We start from the raw sequence: 20,488 nt of genomic DNA, 5'->3' as shown, positions 1-20,488 counted from the left end.
GGTCCATTTGAGAAACCAGACATGTGGACATCGGCAGAAGTCACAGCTGCGGCCACCTGCTACACCAGACTTTTCCAGGAGGGGTTTGCACTAGGGCTTCTCGGCATGGGTAGAAGCCAGTGCTGAATTTTAACTCAGCGTGTATAGTAGTCTTCTCACTACGCTGATAGGCCCAGCATTTCTGGCGGAGCTGTGGAACAGTGCCTACCTTCTTTAACAGCGACCATCCTTTTGTTAAGAATTAAAACCAGCTCCTTTGTTCTGTGTGTTGGATTCCTTTTCTCTACATTCTCCACACCGTGCCTATGCTATTTTGTTTTCCTCCAAACACTATAAATTCTAAGTGCTTGCCCTGACTCAATTTCACAAGGAGAGGGATGGGTTGACAAGATGAACAGATTCTGCTCCAGGAGGTCAGGGGCCACCCGCACGTTTACCAACTTCCATCTTTTCATTTGTCCTGATTCAAGCCCTGATGGGCTTGGACTTACCTCCCAGTCACTGCTTCCTCCTCTTGCTATGACCCTGTATGCATCAACCCAAAGGGGAGGCTTTGGGAAACACATAGCAAAGGGCAATGGGGTTGGTAGGATCTCCACTGGGATGAGAGCTCATCATTTGTACCATTTCACGTCTGCACAATGGAAAATGGGATAGGAACCCAATGCAATCGCCAAGCCTGTGCCTAAAGCACCTTGATGGGCGTTCAGGAACCAAGGATCCGCTGTGCAGAGAACACCACCTCAGAGAGGTGGCATGGATTTCCAGTTTTAATCAGGTTATAGCCCCGCAATGTGTTTCCAGCTAGAAAAGAAAGACCTTTGCATCCATCAGTGTAGATAACGACTAATTATAAATACCTTCCATTGTTTTATATTAGGACAAACCGGTTTTCTAAAAATTAAAGGATGCCTAAGTCCTTACCAGATTGCTACTTATTAAAATCAGATCTTTTGCTTTTTGCCATTATAAAAAAGTTACTGAAAGTTAACTATCCTACATTGTGGAACATGTCTCATTTGGATTTGTAGCAACCAGGGCTCAGGGCTAAGAATTTTAGAAAACAGTCACTATTGCATTTTTCTGTCTCATATTCCTGGAATCCTTTCCTCCTAACAGCTTCCTCCCTTATCTGTGTGGAGCATCGAGTCTGAGCAGGATTTGAAGACCAGAACCTCCTGCTTATAACACTCTAGCACTGCAGCTGGCCACCATCCCGGTGCATGCACAGTGACCTCTAGTGGATGGGCGGGGCATTGAGCTCTGTGTCCCAGGCCACAGCCCTAACTGGCAGTGAATACTCTGCTAATGGCTAACACACCTCCATGGCAGCACTAGCTTGGGCTGAGAGCAACGCTAGGGAAGGAATAAATGTCGAGCAGCACAGAGCATGGTTAAATTCATTTGGATAATTAATTAGTGGTTAGGCTTCTTCTGATAGGAAAATTTTAACCGGAAGTGACTAGACGTTAGACCAGCGGTTCTCAACCTGTGGGTCGCGACCCCTTTGGGGGTCGAACGACCCTTTCACAGGGGTCGCCTAAATACATCCTGCATATCAGATATTTACATTACGATTCATAACAGTAGCAAAATTACAGTTACGAAGTAGCAACGAAAATAATTTTATGGTTGGGGGTCACCACAACATGAGGGACTGTATTAAAGGGTCGCGGCCTTAGGAAGGTTGAGAACCACTGCATTAGACCATCGTAGGTTGTCTAGATTGAATGGACTGATAAATAACTACCGAGAAAGAACGGTACTACAGCTGGCGGGGCCAGTGTTGCTGCTTCGGGCTGACGCAGTAACGCTAAAGCTTCAATTCTTCCGAAGCTGAATGAAAAGGCATGAGAAGCACAGCGGGTTTGTTTCAGCACCCAGTTATCCTTGCATAGTGTCTACACAGAATCCTGTTTCCCACTCCTCCTGCCTGTGATCACGGCTTCTGACAAGCTCCGCGTGTCTGTGTCTGATGGTAAATACGGCTGTGGAACCTCCACACGTCAGTTGTCTGCTGTTGTGAACAGGCGGTCCTTGGATGGGAAGCACACGGTTCTGTTCAGCTGTAGCCTCCATAACGTAACTGTGCCTGGTGATTGACATGTCTTCTGTGTACAGCCAGCCACTGGCCCTTCTTTGTCAGGTGTGTGTGTGTGTGTGTGTGTGTGTGTGTGTCTGTGTGCCTGTGTGTGTCTGTGTATGTCTCTGTGTGTCTGTCTGTGTCTGTCTCTGTGTCTGTGTGTGTCTGTGTGTGTATGTGTGTGTGTGTGTCTGTGTGTGTGTCTGTGTATGTCTGTGTGTGTGTCTGTGTCTCTGTGTGTGTGTCTGTGTGTCTCTGTGTGTCTCTGTGTCTGTGTCTGTCTGTCTGTGTCTGTGTGTGTCTGTGTGTGTGTGTGTGTGTGTGTCTGTGTGTGTGTGTCTGTGTGTCTGTGTATGTCTGTGTGTGTGTCTGTGTGTCTGTGTATCTCTGTGTCTGTGTGTGTCTGTGTATGTCTGTGTGTGTGTGTGTGTCTGTGTGTGTGTCTGTGTATGTCTGTCTGTGTGTCTGTGTGTGTGTCTATGTGTGTCTCTGTGTGTGTCTGTGTGTGTGTCTCTGTGTCTGTGTGTGTCTGTGTATGTCTGTCTGTGTGTGTGTCTGTGTGCGTGTCTGTCTGTGTGTGTGTCTGTGTGTGTGTCTCTGTGTCTGTGTGTGTCTGTGTATGTCTGTCTGTGTGTGTCTCTGTGTGTGTGTCTCTGTGTCTGTGTGTGTCTCTGTGTATGTCTGTCTGTGTGTGTGTCTGTGTGTGTCTCTGTCTGTGTGTGTCTGTGTCTGTGTCTGTCTGTGTGTGTGTCTGTGTGCGTGTCTGTCTGTGTGTGTCTGTGTGTGTCTCTGTGTCTGTGTGTGTGTCTGTGTATGCCTGTCTGTGTGTGTCTGTGTGTGTCTGTGTGTGTGTCTGTGTGCGTGTCTGTCTCTGTGTGTCTGTGTGTCTCTGTGTCTGTGTGTGTGTCTGTGTATGCCTGTCTGTGTGTGTCTGTGTGTGCGTGTCTGTGTGTGTGTCTGTGTGTGTCTCTGTGTGTGTGCGTGTCTGTGTGTGTGTGGTGATGGTTTTCTCTAGAGGAAGGGTTGTGGTGTCCAACATCACCTGTTCTTACTTCCATTTCCTGCTACGAGGAAAGTCCTTTCCCAGGCAAACTGGTGACAGAGATGAGATTCTATAAACTACCGGATGTAACACAATTTAATCCCCATATATGAAACCTAAAGACTTGGCCGCTCCTGCATTCACACCTTAGGGAACACAAGCCAGAATTCCAGATGTTGCCTTTCACCAGGACCATAACCCATGAATAATAGCCTGAGCACCCTTCGCCAGCACGCTATCTGCCTTCCCCTCAATATCTTTTTCCTACTCCATTCCGTCCACCAAAGCAACGGGTGGGTGTCTCAAGACCCGGACTCTGGGACGGGAAGGGAGTAGCCACTCTGAACTCCTGCAGCTAGAAGCAACGTCTGCCTTAGGAGACAATAGAGGGACCTTCACTACCTCTCAGAGCCACATCTTAGCAGCCAGGCCAGCTGGTTCCCTGGGGTTGTCCTGAAGTAGAGAGGCTCCTGTAAGCCATGTGGGCTCTGAAATCCTGCGCGCTGAGTGCCCTGCTGCCCAGGCCACATTCAATCCTCTGTCCTGTTCTCAGCTGCCATTGGAGCGCAGAGCAGGATCTGGGCCTCTTCCGTTCTGAAGGGTGCCAGCCTTCAGGGACGTCGTTTTTGCAGGTTGCTTTGGCCTTTCATCCCCCACTTCCTGTCCATGGTTAGTATTCCCTTTGTGATGGCTTGAGGGTCCCAGAGCTGATTCCCGACAGTTCTTTGAAACCAGAGGGGTCCTGTAAGTCCTATTCAGTGTTCTCATTCCCCACCTGGTCAATGTGACTCCGCCTAGGATTCCTCCAGCCCGCAGGCGTGTGTAAGTTAGTCAATGTGCGAATTGCAAGGACATTTTTTAAAAAATTGCTCCATCCCTTTTGGAGCCCTGTAATTTGAGTCCACTGTGAGCACTGACCGTGCCCTTTAACCCATGCTAGTCCTAAACAGAGCTCAGCTGCCGCCTGGTCAGGAGAGGGAGCGGTGTGTCCCCAATCCTGAGTTTGAGCCAGAAAATGGGACTATGGCCTAAAGCTTATTATTATTTATTTTAATCCTCATTCAAAGGTTTGTTTTTCTGATTTTAGAGAGAGGAAGGGGAGAGAAGAGAGAGAGAGAGAGAGAGAGAGAGAGAGAGAGAGAGAGAGAGAGAGAGAGGAGGGGAGATAGGAGGAGAGATAGAGATGAGAGAAACGTTGATCAGTTGCATCCTGTACATGCCCCCACTGGGGATCAAACCCACAGCCTAGGTATGTGCCCTGACCAGAATTGAACTGGTTACCTTTCCGTGCATGGTATGATGCTCCAACTGGCAAGGGCTGGGTCAAAGCTTATTAATCATCAGACCTTGAACCTCAAGCTGAAATAACTCTCTGTGTTCAGAGTAGCTTTTAGTATGGTTTCTGAGCTTCTATGCTCCTGTACTGACAGCATTGGTCTATCAAACCAAGAGGGGCTCCTCATACAGAAAAGCAATTCACCAGAAATTAGCACCCAGATCTCCTTCTCTCCCCCCCTCCCTCCACCCGGTCCCATCCTAGTCACAGACACTTTGCTGAGGAGAGCATCCATGCCCTTCAGGCTTTAGACTAGTGATGGGACCATCTGCTGCTTTTGCCTGCCCAGCAGCCATCCCCTTGTCTTCTGATATCACATTAATATTCCTTGAGTTCGTGAGAGTCCACGTGGTTCAGGTGGCTCAGGACCGGCCATGTGACCAAGTGTGACCCATCATTGCCAGTCTCCCGGCCACAGTGACTAGTTTCCTGGTGAAAACACATGACTTGAGCCAGACCAATTAGAGTCAGTCTCTTTGGCCAGACCAACTATCCCGGGAATCTCTATCCTTCCCCTGAAATTACTAGGCAGGTAACAAGAAAACCTAGAAATGCTGATGGCCAAGTTCGCTCCCACTTGCTTTCCTAAGAAGGCAAGAAGGACGAAGAGACAAAAACAAAACAAACAAAATACTTGTGCTCGTTTGGGCACCACATATACTCAAATTAGAACCACACAGAGTTTAGCATGGCCCCCGTGCCAGGATGACATGCAAATTGGTGAAGCAACCCATATGTTCTTAAAAGAAAAGAAACAACATGCTAGATCCAGCTTTGCTTAAGTCTACCCAAATCTACCCATGTTTTCATTTATACACTTTTCAAAAAAAAAAAATTCTTTGCATACACGAATCTAACATTTACAATGAAAAAATGTCCTATGTAAATTGTAATTAGGTCCAGAAGTGTTTCCCCAAAAGGGTTTGGTGGAATTTTAGAAGAGGATAAATAGATTTAAAAAAAAGTTTGAGAGCCTCGAATTGGACAGATTTTGAAAGACAAGATTTCTAAGAGCTTTGAATTTGATGACATACACATAAGTCTCTCAAAGGAGTGAACATAGTTAATAATCCTAACACTCATGAGATTCCTTGGGACCAGCTTGCTAAAGAATATACTTTGCAACATGCTTAGTTTGCATTTTCTCAAATTGCAGGCCTTTATGAAGAAGCAATGCTTTAAGGGAATGACACAACAAAGAACAAACAAAGAGCTGAAACCGGTTTGGCTCAGTGGATAGAGCGTTGGCCTGCGGATTGAAAGGTCCCAGGTTCGATTCCGGTCAAGGGCATGTACCTGAATTGCAGGCACATCCCCAGTAGGAGATGTGCAGGAGGCAGCTGATCGATGTTTCTCTCTCATCGATGTTTCTGACTCTCTATCTCTCTCCCTTCCTCTCTGTAAAAAAATCAATAAAATATTTTTTAAAAAAAGAACAAAGAAATAAAAGGCATTTACACTAATACCAAATTTGATTATATATATATATATATATAGTAATTCCCCCAAGTTTTAACAATAGTGATCAAACTCTTTAGCCAAATAAAAGCTCAACCTCAACTGAAAAGATAGGAACTCCCCACATTTTCTCTGGGTAACTCTGTTTTCATCAGATCTGCCCCCCTTACCAACCATTTCAGTTTTACTGATTTTAACAATTTGGGTCAATGTCATGTCACACACAGAAAAGACAGAACGACATTGTGGTTTTATAGTTATTTTAATAACCAGGTTTACATGAACAGTCACTTGATGAAATTTTTTTCTTCTTCTTAATCTCAGCTAAACTCAAAACACAGTTTTCTTCACGGTTCAAACCAAACAGCTCTTCACATTCCAGAGCCGCCTCACAGCTACCACAGGTCACAGGGAGGTCACTGTCCGTCCACGGTCACCAGACACAGAACTGAACACCCGCACACGACTTTCCAAAGAGGGGACCGACCACGGATGCTGGCTGCCGGGACAGCCCGGTGTATGTCTGGGGCTCCAGCTGGACTTTTCCGGGAGAGAAGGCCTGGGGTGCTTGGGTAACACGTCACCCTGTTGGGAAGGGCTACTCAGGGTGAATAAAAGTCCAGGCTTAGGATGGAGGCCTTCAGAGCAGACGGTGACTCTCTGGGTGTCGGTACAAAGATAAAGGCCAAAGGATGAGGGGACTTGGAAGAAAACCCATTTTCGAGATGGCTACAGCCCTGCCAATTTCAGAAAACTTAGAAGTATCTCTGCTGGGGTGACGGAATTAACAGTTCCTCAAATACCTTTCAAGCACCCAAGATCGTCGCTCTCCCACACAGAACCCTAGCTGATGGCCATCTGGGTTTAGGGACAACGTGGGGGGGTTGGGGGGAGGGGAGCAGGCGGGGTATCCTTAGAGAGGGCCCAGGCCAAGACAGGAGACAGCAAAAGAACGCCTGGGAGGAAGACAGAAGACCCAGCAAGCCCTCCCGCAGTTGGAGGTGCCAGTGACTTCTGAGAGGGCCTGACTCACTGTGGGGATCTCTTCCTAAACCCGTGTGTATGGGGCTCTTTGATGTGTCTTAAGGAACAGGACAGATTGGAATATAGAATTTAACTTAAGTAACAAGGAACCAGAAATCAAAGTCGACAGTGGGAGTGTTCTTGGAATTCCCAGGAATTTCTGTGCTTGGGAAGTCACTAACAGGCACGAAGAAAGGGGGGCTTTTCTCAGATCGTGTTGCCCAGCATTGAGGCATGAACGGGCTGCTCCCCCAGCAGGGGAAGCTCGTGGAGAATGTTAAGTCCTGGTTGAATGTTTCATTCAGAAGTCCCAAGTGCAGCCACCTGGGCCGTGAAATATTGGTTTTCATGGCATAGAGAGGTCAGGAAGGATGAGCTGGACTCGGGGGCTGGTAACAGCAGCCGATGGTACAGAAGTGGATGTTCCCACTGGTTATTAACGTGTCTTTTCCTCCATCTGGTGGTTGTGGCTGGTACTGCAACATATCCTAAATCCCAGCCCAGCCAATGAGGTATATAGAATATGCTTTTGATATAACAAGCTAGCTGCCGGTCTGCAAAACTGCCGCTCCCAGTTTGAAACAGGCTCCCACATCTTTGAGTTATAAACCACGAGCCGCACCCTCCCCTTCACTTACGTTTCCTTAAAATAAAGGCACCATGAAAAAGCTTTAAAGGTAGCAAGGTTCCTTCTTTTAAGAGGAAATCCTCTTTTTCATAATTGGACGAGAAATTAGCTTAGATAGGGGGAATCCTCTTCCTTGGCTATTTCCACATGCCTCCCTAGCCACGTATTCTCTCCCTCTGGCCTTCCCCTTAAAACCTGCAGTTAGGTTTCTCCCAAACGCCTGGAAGGTGTTTGCGGCCTCTCTTCAAAGTACCTAGTACACAGGGTTACGAGTTCTACCAGCTGGATCCCAGCACAGAAGTCAGATCGCAGGTGAAATACATTTTTTTCCTGCACAGGGCCCCCTTAGTTCTACAACCTCATCCAGTTCAGAGAACTTGTTCTGAAGTTGAGTTTGGATGGTAAAGGACGTTCAGCTCCGGCAGACAAGGAAGGTGCCAGCGCTCCCTGTTAGCTTCCTGTATTTGTGGGCCACTTGTCACCGCCTCCCACCTGGGGAGACGTGGTACCAAACGAAAGCTCCCCCCAAGGCTGTGCTGATGGCCGGGGAGACGGACGGCCTGGGACTGAGCACCAGAACCACGGTCACAGGACATGCTTTTGCTGCTCCAGGCTGGCTTTCCCAAAGCCCTGCCTGACTCCCACACAAGCTCAGATGGAAGTTAAGGAACCCCTAAGAAAATCAGCTTTCAGCAACAGCAGAAATCCGATTTGCTCATGGCTGTGCGGGGATCTCGAGAGACCAAGAGAATCAAACACTCACCACTGGCAGGAGCAGCCCTCACACAAGATGGCAGGGCAGGCTGCCCTCCTCAGTTTGAAAAGACCAGCGAGAAGGTGACCTCTGCCCCCTGTTTACAGGGAGGTGCTATGTAAGCGAGGCCGCTCCCAGGTGTTGCCTCTGAACAGCACCAAGACCCGAGAAGTGTCCCTTCTCCCTCCTCTCCTCCTTCCCAGCCAGGAAAAGAGAAGCATTTGAAAGCAGCTCTGAGAAAGAGGCCCTGCCAAGCACTGGCACGACCAAGAGGAAGCCATGGCTGGGTTTTGGTGTTTTAATAAAATGCTCAAAGACATGAAATCTACTAAGAGAGGACGTGATAAAGTCCGGAACCTGAAGACCCCACCTGCCTTCTCTGCTGCCCCCGGACCCCCAGGGGCCATCTTCCAAGGAAATAAATGTACTTCATTAACACAATACACAAGACCCCTTATATTCACCCACCCACCCCCCTCCCCGTGCTCACCCCACCCCAGCCCTCTGAGCTCCCAGCCTTGCTCAGGCTCCCACCACCCACTCACCCCAAATAACTGTGTCCCTTCTGTTCAGTCTCCTGACATCCAGCTTTGTCTGTCCCCTTGTTTTAAGATGCAGCACTACACACGCTCTCAACACTAGATAGCAGACTCCTTACCTTAGTGGCCTGTCTGATTGCATGCATGTAAATGGGGGAGGGGGGTCAACCAAATCAAGGCTAGGCATAAACAAAGCAATATTCGTAAAGCTAGGCAAGCGAGCGTAACATTGGAGAAACATAAGGCTTGAGGCTTATTGATTCTTTAGGTCGTAACTGTTTGGATTCGCTCTCCTCCTTAAATATCGGTGTACCACGTTGGCTTCAAATCAATCTCTTCTTGCTTCTGCCCCTCTGGGGAGGGGGTGTTTAACTCAGGGATGTGATGTTAGAACGGCCTCCAGGGGGCGCCACGATGCGCTTGCTGGCGGAGCGGACCCCTTCATCCACTTGGGTGCCTGCATTCCCAGGGAGAAAAATCGGAAGGGGGTGGGGTGTGGACAAGAGAGAAACTGGATTAATTTTAAGAGTTTAAGCTATTATGTGCCTTCTGGCTTCCTCGCCCAAGAAACTTCCATTCTCGTTTGGGAGGTCTTCCAGATTTTTCACACCCACCCTCCTGAAACTCACCCTCTGTCAGGGAAAGCCAGGTTTATATCTCGACTTCATCCAACCCTCCACATCATAACAATGATAATAAAAGCAACGACGGGAGTGTTATGAGAAATAGCTGCTCCATTCACGTTTCAAGCAACGGTTTAAATGTTTCTCCGTTTGTCTTACTCAACTCTCCCCACTATCTTTCCAGAAATGGACTGTTATTATCCCATTGAAAGAGGAGGTGACTGAGGCTGTGAGGGGCTAGGGCAGTGGTCGGCAAACTGCGGCTCAGCAAACCGTGGCTCAAGAGCCACATGCGGCTCTTTGGCCCCTTGAGTGTGGCTCTTCCACAAAATACCAACTTCTGCGCATGGGCCACGAAGTTTCAATCGCACTGTACGTGCGCGCCCCACGTGGTATTTTGTGGAAGAGCCACACTGAAGGGGCCAAAGAGCCACATGTGGCTCGAGAGCTGCGGTTTGCCGACCACGCCGGTCACAACTGGCAGTGGTGACGGCCAGGCCCCTGCAGCCACAGCACACCAGGAAACACCAGTGAGTCCCTCTGTCCGTTCAGAAGGAGCCGGAGAAGCTTAGGGCTGAGGGGAGCCAGGGAGCAACAGAAAAGGGCAGAACACGGGCAAAGACTTCAGCAGAGAGCGTGCTGTGGCCTCTGGCCATGTCACCTGAGACCTTTTGCCGGGAGCCGGTCCATGCTTGCTGTTTCAAGGGACCTGGCATATATGGCAAACTGTTCTTAATATGCTTGCTCACCTTCTTGGCACTATGCGTTTTAACCAAGGTCTCCTCTCTGAGAAAGGTTGTTTCCCCAGGTAGGGATTTTCCCCTGAAGTTAGGGAGGGAATAAAACCTCTTAACTAAGTGCCAGGCAGGTAATTAATCACTTTAACTACGAACAATCATGCTTAAGCTACATAATCTTTACTCCCTGGAATGAAGATAAGAAACGCCCTAACCTTTGTAATAGAGATTGATAGGATTGAATCAACTGGTATAAATACAGATGCAACAAGACAGCAAGACACAGAACTTAGAACACAGAACTTAGAATACGGAACCAAGAGAGACAGAACCTAGGCACAGAACCTACACAGAACGTTCTCTAGAGACAGAAGAACTTCGCTGGAGAGAACATGGCAAAAGATCCTGGACTGAACCTGACTACAGAATTTGGCAAGAGAACCTGACTAGAACCTGGTGACTGAACCTAGCTGGAGAACCTGGACAGAACCTGGCTGGAGAACCTAGCAAGAGAAATGGACACAGAACCTGGCTGGAGATCCTAAGCAGAACTTCTTCACCGACTCCATCCACACCTTTGGGGACCCCTGGACCTGCTGGGGTTGGACCCCGACAACCTTTCAGCCCTTTTCTTTTGTCTTCCTCCTCGACCTAGGTCCCCCTCATCGCTGTTCCTCCCCATATCCTGCTGCTCCCCTCCTTACCCCCTTCCTGCTGCCAGTTTTCTCTTTACACATCTCCGCCCTGCTTCCCTCACATTTAAATTGTTCATCATAGAGACCCTAACCTACATTTATTTTTTCGCAATTTAAGACTACTGGTTGTGGAGGAACTGAATCATTATTTCGTATTTATATCAGGCAGTTCTTAAAGAATAGGTAAGATTCGTGATATGGCTGCCCCAGGGTAAATGTCCAATCAGCAGCGGCTGCTGTTAGCTTGATTACTAGTAAGAGGAAGGGCAGAATAAAAATCCTGGGCTGGAAGAAGCTATTGCAATTTGAGCATAAAAAGAATCTGAGCTCTCTTTTCACCTGGGCACATTGCACAGCTCTCAGTCTAATGCAGAAAATCGCTATAAATTCACCCCCCATCCTCCCCCACCAGATGGGAGCTCTGAGCAGAACTGGTGTCATTTAAGCCTGACCTTGAGCCTGACTGAGCCTCATCTAGCTTTCTCAGCAGGACTTATTTATTGATTCAGCACAAACCATCCTTCTTGCCCAGTAACCTGTCCCCTAAAAGGCGGTCTGGGTTCGCTCCAAGGACCACCGTTAGCTTGGAGCACTGAGTCCCCTTCCCCCTTCTCTCCTCCCTTTCTCATTAAGGGTCACCATCAGCTTTTCCGACTCACCCGACAGACTAAATCCCGACTGATGGAGGTTCCTCACAGGTGGGGTCGGCCGAGTTGGGGAGCCCCGGGTGGAGCCTGCGGGGGTACCCCCCTTGGGCGTGGTGGTCAGGTCAAACACTGGGCCATCATACATGCCCCTCGGGACAGCGTGTAGGTCTGCCATCTGCGGCAGAGAAAGCACATCACCTTCTATTCCTTTAAAAGCTAAGGGTCGGTTCTAGGTAGCACAAATATATCAGTGCATTAAGTGTGTGCAGTGAGAACCAGGAAAAAAAAATGTTATTTGAAGGAGAGGAAGAGTATAAAATAAAGGGGGGGGGGTGTGTGATAGAATGCTGATGGAGGTAGGTGAAGGGTTCTCTAAGGGTGACCTTTGATCTTAAGGATCCAAGAAGCTTGTATGGGGCTGGAGTTAAGGGAGGGAGGAGGCTGGGGGTGCAGAGGTGTGTTGTGGAGGGCAGCGTTCCCAGCAGAGGAAACCAATGCGGAAACATGAGATGGAAGAACCACCTGTACGGCCAGAGCAGAGCAGGTGGGAAGGGTAGTTCAAACTCCAGGCTCCCAGGGCTAGTCTAGCCCTGCTGTGTGGAGCCCTCACTTACCTAAAAGTGACCTGAGACTGTAGGGGGTAGGATGGGGAGCTGAAAAGACAGAGTTCTCAGCCTTACCCCTAGATCCACCAGGGATGCTCTGCTTGTAACGCGTAGGTAGGTAGGTAGGTAGATGGATAGATATACATGTGTATATGTCTGTCCATCTAGCTATTAAATCAGAAATATAAGATTTTATTTGATGCACAGAACCAGCTAGAACAGCCATGGGCAAACTACGGCCCGCGGGCCGGATCCGGCCCGTTTGAAATGAATAAAACAAACAAACAAAAAGACCGTACCCTTTTATGTAATGATGTTTACTTTGAATTTATATTAGTTCACACAAACACTCCATCCATGCTTTTGTTCCGGCCCTCTGGTCCAGTTTAAGAACCCATTGTGGCCCTCAAGTCAAAAAGTTTGCCCACCCCTGCGCTAGAAGAATTATAAACATGTGCCCCCGTGGACCAGCCCTGCCTGGACAGAATGGGACCGGGAGGGTGTGGACTCCTGGTTCTCGTAAGCCTTAAAGAGTTAAATATATATATTATTTTGAATTATTACAATTTTAAATTATTTTAAAGAAAAGCACTATAAAATGGGGAGAAATCATTTGAAAAAACCTCTTTTTGACCAAAACATTTGAAGACCCTTCCTGTGTGCACTAAATCGGAGCGCGTGTCCCCGGAAGAGACAAGCGCTGTGCATCTCTTTGGTGGGTCTGGAGCGCAGCGACCCCTCCCGATCCAGGGTTACAGTCCCTGTGCCTGAACAGGACACAGCCCCTCCCAGCCCTCCCACCCGGGGCTCCGGCCTCCTCACCTTCCTCCGGGCTTTAATGCGCTTGTACACATAGTCGGAGAAGGGGCTGCAGGGGGTGAAGCGGCCGGCCCCCTGGGTCACGTGCAGGCTGCCATCCTCCAGCATGATCTTGCCCTGGCAGATGACCACCAGGGGAGCCCCGCGTAGCTCCATGCCTTCAAAGATGTTATACTCCGCGGCCTAGGGACAGGGCGGGGGACACAGCCATGGGTATGGGCGTGGAAAGGGGAGAAAGTCAATGTGGTTCTCATGTGCTTGCGATCCTGCCTTCAGCGTGGCTAGAACTGACTGGCCAGGTAAGCCAGGAAATGCCTACAAATGCATCTACAAGGTCTCAGTGGGTAGAGGCCCTGGAGATAGAAGCTCCCCAAGTATAGGCTGGAACTCCTAGCAAAGAGAAGCACCCAGTCCTTATTAAGGTCCCCATGATAGAAGTAAATTTTGTCACTGTCAGTGCCCAAGGAGAAGCCGGATAAGTATCAGCGATGCTGTACTTGGCGGCCTTGAAGTGGTGGGTGGGTAGGTGGGTCACATGACCCTTAGGCCCCTGCTAGCTTGAAATGAAATAATGTGATGTGACACAATGTCTGAGCAAAGGCCATTGCCACCAACAAACGGGATTTCTCCCCACCTCCTTCATTTATTCAGCCAGTGCAAGGCGTCATTGCAAATGGTTACGGGCATCAGTTCAGAGTCAGGTTGTCTGGGTTTGAAGCCTAGCTTCATTTCCTTGAGGTCTAAATTATTTAATCCCTCTGCACCTCCATTTCCTTATCTACAAAATGAGGATAATGATAGTGCCTGCCCCTGGAAGACTGCTGGGGAGATTGAATGGATGACAAGCACAGTGCCTGAAACATAGGTGCTTAAAAAAATATGAGCTATTTTTATTTTATTAACAAGTATTAAGCCCCTGTCTGCAACGTACTGGGAGTTACCTTCCACCTGAAACTCTTCCCGATGACGTCATCAGTGCTGGTCACACCTCCCCCCTCCCCCATTCTTTTTCCTTCTAGGCACAAGGCACCATTGCATTTCCTGCCCTCCTGGAGGGCTGTGGCCAATGCAGCATGACAGGAAGTGACATGTTGGGAAAGCTTTCGGAGACACATGTAGAGATGACATCTCTATCGGCCTCCGTCCCGCAGTGACTATAGTAGGCAGAGCCCTTCTGCTGACTAACTTTGGAAGGCAGGAGTGAGAACTAAACTGTAGAGGTTGGAAGTCACTGAGAATTCAGGTTGGTTTGTTATTGGAACACATCCTAGCCTAACTACCCTGGCACACCACATACACACCTCTCTCCCGACCAAGTTCCCTAAACGCGTTCCCCGCCCCGGTCCACGCCTCTGGCTCCAGCCTCACCGACTGGTGGTTCTTGGCAGAGACGATCTTTACAGCATCTGGATCCCAGATCACCAGGTCGCTGTCGGAACCCACAGATATTCTTCCCTTGCGGGGGTACAGGTTGAAGATCTTTGCAGCATTTGTGCTCGTCACAGCCACAAACTGGTTTTCATCCATTTTCCCTGTGGCCTATGGAAATATAATTTTTTTTTATTGTCCATGCAGGGCTTCTAAGCTCAGAGCAGGGTGACCACAAAGGCCCCCAAATACAAACAGGAGCCTTTGAGGTTGTGAGCACAGAACCACACCCAGCAAGCTTTCAGAACCAGCTGGGCTGTCATGGTCGCCCAGGCAAAACGATTAAACACAAGGCTTAAGAGGGAAGTCACTGCTCCTGAAGTAGGCTTTTCTTTTTCTCTGTTATGTGCACACATTTACTTACTTTTAGCCCTTCTAATTCCAACGGGATTATAGAGAGTTCACACTAAAAACAAAGTGGTGATGAGCCCATTTTTAAATATGTGCTTGTATTTGCACACACATAGGATAACTATGGAAGAACCTCGCCCAAATGATAACAGTGGTTATTCCTGGGGAGTGGAACTGATGAGTAATTTTTGCTTTCTTTCGTGAATGTGTTTTTTTCAGTGGATTCCCAGTGTTCTTTATCAAGAATGTACTATGTTGCCGAAACCGGTTTGGCTCAGTGGATAGAGCGTCGGCCTGCGGACTGAAAGGTCCCAGGTTCGATTCCGGTCAAGGGCATGTACCTGGGTTGCGGGCACATCCCCAGTAGGAGATGTGCAGGAGGCAGCTGATCGATGTTTCTCTCTCTCATCGATGTTTCTAACTCTCTATCTCTCTCCCTTCCTCTCTGTAAAAAATCAATAAAATATATTTAAAAAAAAAAGAATGTACTATGTTGCTAATGTATATATGTGTGTGTGTGTGTGTGTGTGTGTGTGTGTGTATTTATATATATATAATTTTTAAACAATTCTAGATAGTGCCAAGATAAATACACTCACAAATACATAACAATGTAAAAAAACAAAATCTAAGTATATAAGAGAAGAGACAAAAATATTTATCCTTTCTCTCTTGTCAAAACAAAAGGCCCAGGTAAGAAAAAAAAAGAGTTTAGCTTAAAATCTAGTTTCCTGGTAGCCAAAAAGAAAAGGGAAACTTGGCGGATTACACTGTATAGATAAAGGAGGCATTAGATCATACACATCCTATTGGGCTCTGTAATGAGTGTCTCTAGAGTTTTTAAAGTAGAACAGAGGGACATGATCAATTTAAAATATTAACCAGTAATTTTGCTGAAAACTTTAAGAGCACTCTCATTTGCATGGCTATTCTTCTGGCAGCGTAGATAATGTTAACAAGGAAAATAAAACCAGGCCCTTTTGCCAGAAGACACCGATGCACACTCTGGCTACCCTCCCATGACCTGATCCTTACCACCGCCTTGTCCCAGATGACAGACATCCGCTCCTCCACCCCATTGGTGCCTTCAGGAATGGCCGTGAAGTTGTCCTTCCCGATCGCTTTCTGGGCGGTGCTGAAGGTGCAGTGGGCACTGCCTGAGAGCTGCAGGTCCCCACTGGCAAAGGAGAAAAGCTCCATGTGAATGGACAGGTGGCCAGAGGCACCTCAGGGGCCCAGGCCCCAGTGTCTAGTGTCAGCGTTTGGAGTGCCATGACCCGAGTTTGGAATCCTCCCTCTACCTCTTGCCAACTATGTGGACTTGTGTGAATGTCTTCCCCGCTCTGGGACTTGGTTACCCCATCTGGAAAAGGAGGGGGTAGGATTCGATCATCCCTTGTGTAACAAAACAAAGGGGACCCAAATGAGTGATGGGACTGATCTGCAGAGAGAAGCAGCCAGCAAGGCCCCTATAATTTTGGTCATCATGACCAGCTGTTCAAATTTTGGCAAATAATTTAGTCCCTCTGACCCTCAGCTGCTTCATCTGTAAAATGGTTATGAAAGTCCCTCACTTATCAAGTTCTAAGGGACAATGAGATCATGTGTGTGGTCTCACCCTAGTGCTTGGCACACAACACACATTAACTGCTGTTACCATTATAAATGTAATTACTGTAGTATTTTTAAAAACACAACGGGGAAGAGCCTGTTGTCTGCCCTCCAGATTGCAGGGGAATTCTCAGCGTCGTTCCTCACTGCAGACCCAAGTCCAGCTGATGGATGGGCTGCCTTGTCCTCATCTCACCAGCCCTAGGACGTTTCCACGCAATGCCAGCTGCTTGTCATTCTGCACCAACCTGGCCAGCAAGGAGTTGATGTAGTCAGGAGTGGTCGGGTCAGGACTCAGAGGTGGGGATGTCACAAATGCAGCTGCCTTGGCCCAGTTCTTGCTCCAGTAATGGGTTCCATCTGTGCCAAGGCTGGCAGTGATGGGCTCTCCAAACACCACGTTTCCTACAAGGGGTAGAAAACGGGCAAAGAGTTTGCATAAGGCACGGCTACCCTGGGCACGTCTTAGATAATCAGCCTCCTTGCCTACTCAAGGCTGTGGCTCTGGAATCAGACAGGCCTGGGTTCAAGTCCACATTCCCACCTTTTCTAAGCCTCTGCTTTTCTAGCTGCTAAGTCGGGGGGGTGGGGGGGCCGGCGGGGGAGCATTCCTCAGATTACAAGAAGCCACTGCTTGCAAGATACAGTATTAATTGTCAAATTTTGAGGCAAATTAAAATGGAAAGCAAAAGAAAAATATATAGACATTGATTATTACATTCACCCTCATTTCAGAAATATTAAAATGTAGCCCGGCTGGCGTGGTTCAGTGGTTGAGCAACAATCTATGAACCAGGAGGTCATGGTCCGACTCCCAGTCAGGGCACATGCCCAGGTTGGGGGCTCAATCCCCTGTGTGGGGCATGCAGGAGGCAGCCAATCAATGATTCTCTCTCATCATTGATATTTCTATCTCTCTCTCCCTTCCTCTCTGAGATCAATAAAAATATATATAAAGAAATATTAAAATGTAGAATAGGTCCATCTTGGAATTGATGAAACAAAATAATATCTACTTACCAGGCTTGTGAAAATAAAAGGATCTGGCAAGTACAAAATGTCTGCCACAAAGGATATGCCCAATAAATCTAATTTCTTTATACCTCCTCCTCCTTCCCACTGTAGGGCTCCAAAGCATCAAATGTGCCCATGTCATTGGGAAATGCTAGATCCTGCTGCTCCAAGGACATGCATTGGTTCCACAAAGTAAAACCCACTCCATGGCTTAGAGGCTCTCATGATATTTCCCATCATGTCTATTACTCCCTAACCCAAGGCAAGGAATGATTTGCTCAAGGATACCCAATAACCTGGGCACATCAAAGACGAGGCTCGCTTCATGGTCCCTATGTCTGGAATTAGGGACTTAAATACAAATCAAGGAGAAGAAGGATATTGGGAAATACACTGATCTAAGCTTCTGTCCGACTTCTTAAAGAAGGAATAGTGATACAGAAGGCAAATGCAGAAGGCAAATACAGAAGGTGGGTTGGTACCAAGATTCTCTGAGCCAGGATCCTGGGGTAGAGATGGCCTGCATTGCCCTGGGCTTCTTCAGCTTCAGTTCTTCATCTTCTACATTCAAGTTCCCCACAATGTTGAAGTTTAGCAAGGTTCAATGGCCAGGATTAGAAATAGGTGTTTGCCTTGCTCCAACTGTTATCAATTGATTTTGTTTGACTGAAATTCTGCATAAGGAAGAATTCTAATGCCTCTGGCTTCACTAGAAAAGACTCAGGATCGATTAGTGATGTCTGCCTTGGGCAAAAGGAGGAAGCGATGGCAAGGATTCATACAGGAGTGGGCAAAAGTAGGTTTACAGTCATGAGTGACATGCTTTTAAGTTAATAAAGCTACTATGGTCATCATAACCTGCATGTCTTTTTCCATAGGAGAAACTGTAAACCTACTTTTGCCAACCTCTGTATATGACACCCCAGCTCTTTGGGATGACAGTAAAAAAGGATCCGCACATGACTAATGAGAATTTCAAGGGCTCTCCAAAAATATTTGCCAAACTAAAGCATACAGGGCCACAAAGAAATGAAGACATGAAAGCCAAGGCAAGCACTCAAGCACCAATAAGAGAAATGACAACTTTAAAAGTGGAAGAACCCTCCCTTTGGGCTATTTATAGATGGAAGAGTAGGACAGCAAAGACTGGCATTATACCTGGGCTTGAATGCTAGCTCTCCAAGCTGGGAGAGAGCTGGACAAGGCGAGCTTCAATTCCCTTTTCTGAAACTGGGCGTAATAATGCCTATTTCTCAGAGTTCTCTGAGAATTTTACATCACAATAAATTTAAAGTGCAAGCATACCTCGTTTTATTGTACTTTGTGCAAATACTGTGTTTTTTACAAAATGAAGGCAAGAGCCTCCACTAGCAAAAACGATTATGACCTGAAGTCTCAGAGAATGGTTAGCAATTTTTAGCAATAAAGTATTTTAAATTAGGGCATGTACATTGCTTTTTAGACATAATGCTATTGCACACTTAATAGGCTACAGTGTAGTGTAAACATAACTTTTATATGTACACTGGGAAACCGAAAATTCATGTTTAATCTGCTTTATTGCGGTATTTACTTTATTGCGGTGGTTGGGAACCAAATCCGCAACATCTCTCCGAGATATGCCTGTATTTATCTCAGTGCAAGATATACAGTTGGCCTTCACAAACTGTAGATCCCTAATATTAATTCTGAGCAGCAATGCTGAGCTGCTAACGAGCACTTGGCGATGAAACACACGGCAGCTTATAGAGTAACCTGCTCAGCAGGGAGGAGGGGACACTGCTACCCTCCGTCTTCCTGTCTGAATGCCCTTGACTCTCTCCCAGGGAATGACAGTTCATGCGAGGCTTACTGGCTTCAATCTCAGCAGCCATTTTTTTGTCACTGAAATGATGTAACCCTTCCACCCTAGAGACACACTGTCCTTGTCCTTGCCGGTGAATCTTGACCCAAAAGGCCAAGGGTGAGGAATTTTTCCACATGCGGTTTAAATTAAGACCCAGGATATCACTGACACACTCTGTCCTGGGCCCCCCAGGTCATCCTGAGAAGGGGTGCCAGGCAGGACATAGCCATCGGCAGAAGGTACCGGTACAAGGATGGCTATGGTAGTGAGTTATGGGAAGAGGTGTGGGGGGTGTCCCCAGTGCTCTTTTCTTTCTTTTTCTGCCTTTCTCCAAGAATGGATAAGGAACATGGTCTGCTTTCCTGGTTCTCCACCGATGACTCATCCCCAGTGTAGCAACCACACCATGTCATGTGGAGACACCAAGAAGCTGAGAGAGGAAACAGCCGGCTTACTGGGAGCAGCCCAAGGCAGGAGGTGCCCGGAATCTGCCAGCGAGAAAGACCATAGACAATTAGGACGATTCCCTTCCCTTTGCCAGAGGCCACGCAGCCGAACACAGCCGTCAGCAGCTGGACTATTTTCAGTGACCACCCTGGCCACTCACAGCTGGACTTTCACAGACCGGTTCTGAGTTTGGTAGATGAGTCACTCGCTGTGGGTCTCTGCGCTTCCAGAGCAGCCACGACACACCGTGGTCACAATCATCCAGCTGGGCCTAGTAAATCCTTGCTCCCAGCCAAACACAGGGCCCCACACCTCCAGTTCCTCAACCACTGTTCCCAAGTGAGCCCATCAGTCTCCCATTAAGGACAAGAATGGAAAGCAGAAAAGAAAGCTTTGAAATGAGAGTAAACTTTAGCTTAGCACAAGGTGAGCGAATGATGTCCAAGTTAACAGCAATGGAGGAAAGCGGCCAACGGCAGTGGGGACGGAGCCCTGGGTCACGAAGGTCATGCCACCCATTCAATCCCTTTTCGACAATAACTTGTGTTGCCCTGTGGGGATCAGGGGTAGGACCCTGCCCTCAGCCCTGCCAATCAATGACACCATCCAGAGCAGATACTGGATCAGGGATGAGGCCATCACAGTCCTGAGGACTTGGGCGTGAGCTGTTGGAAGACAACAGGCGTTTATTCTTGTCACTATTCATACTGAAAATAAGGCCACCGAAAGGCCAGCAGACCCAAGATAGGAGAGTGACAGAACCCTAATCCCATTGTTTAACCCCCTTGCTGTGGCCACGCCT

The 20,488-nt window shown here is 47.8% G+C and overlaps 1 protein-coding gene and 1 non-coding gene across 3 annotated transcripts in view; one reads left to right on the top strand and one right to left on the bottom strand.

The window, feature by feature from the left end:
- Nucleotides 1–5,097: 5,097 nt before the first annotated feature.
- LOC118659423 lies at nt 5,098–5,201 on the top strand. Its single transcript, XR_004968551.1, has one exon. It is a non-coding gene; the product is annotated as a U6 spliceosomal RNA (small nuclear RNA).
- A 3,608-nt stretch (nt 5,202–8,809) lies between these two features.
- DPYSL3 (dihydropyrimidinase like 3) overlaps nt 8,810–20,488 on the bottom strand; it is a 103,636-nt gene continuing 91,957 nt past the window's right edge. Inside the window, exons 9-14 of one of the 2 annotated variants that reach the window (XM_036312915.1) lie at nt 16,628–16,784; nt 15,804–15,945; nt 14,358–14,528; nt 12,993–13,172; nt 11,578–11,740; nt 8,810–9,320 (exon numbers count right to left, since the gene is read on the bottom strand). In XM_036312915.1, the coding sequence (XP_036168808.1) occupies nt 9,232–9,320; nt 11,578–11,740; nt 12,993–13,172; nt 14,358–14,528; nt 15,804–15,945; nt 16,628–16,784 (902 nt within the window). In that variant the 3' untranslated portion in view covers nt 8,810–9,231. The remainder of the gene's footprint in view (nt 9,321–11,577; nt 11,741–12,992; nt 13,173–14,357; nt 14,529–15,803; nt 15,946–16,627; nt 16,785–20,488) is intronic. The other variant, XM_036312916.1, reaches the window with a different exon arrangement.

This window comes from Myotis myotis, unplaced genomic scaffold (genome assembly GCF_014108235.1).
Source record: "Myotis myotis isolate mMyoMyo1 unplaced genomic scaffold, mMyoMyo1.p scaffold_m19_p_6, whole genome shotgun sequence".
Classification (NCBI taxonomy): domain Eukaryota; kingdom Metazoa; phylum Chordata; class Mammalia; order Chiroptera; family Vespertilionidae; genus Myotis; species Myotis myotis.
The sequence above is the reverse complement of the archived record's forward strand: the minus strand, read 5'-3'. Positions and strand labels throughout refer to the sequence as shown.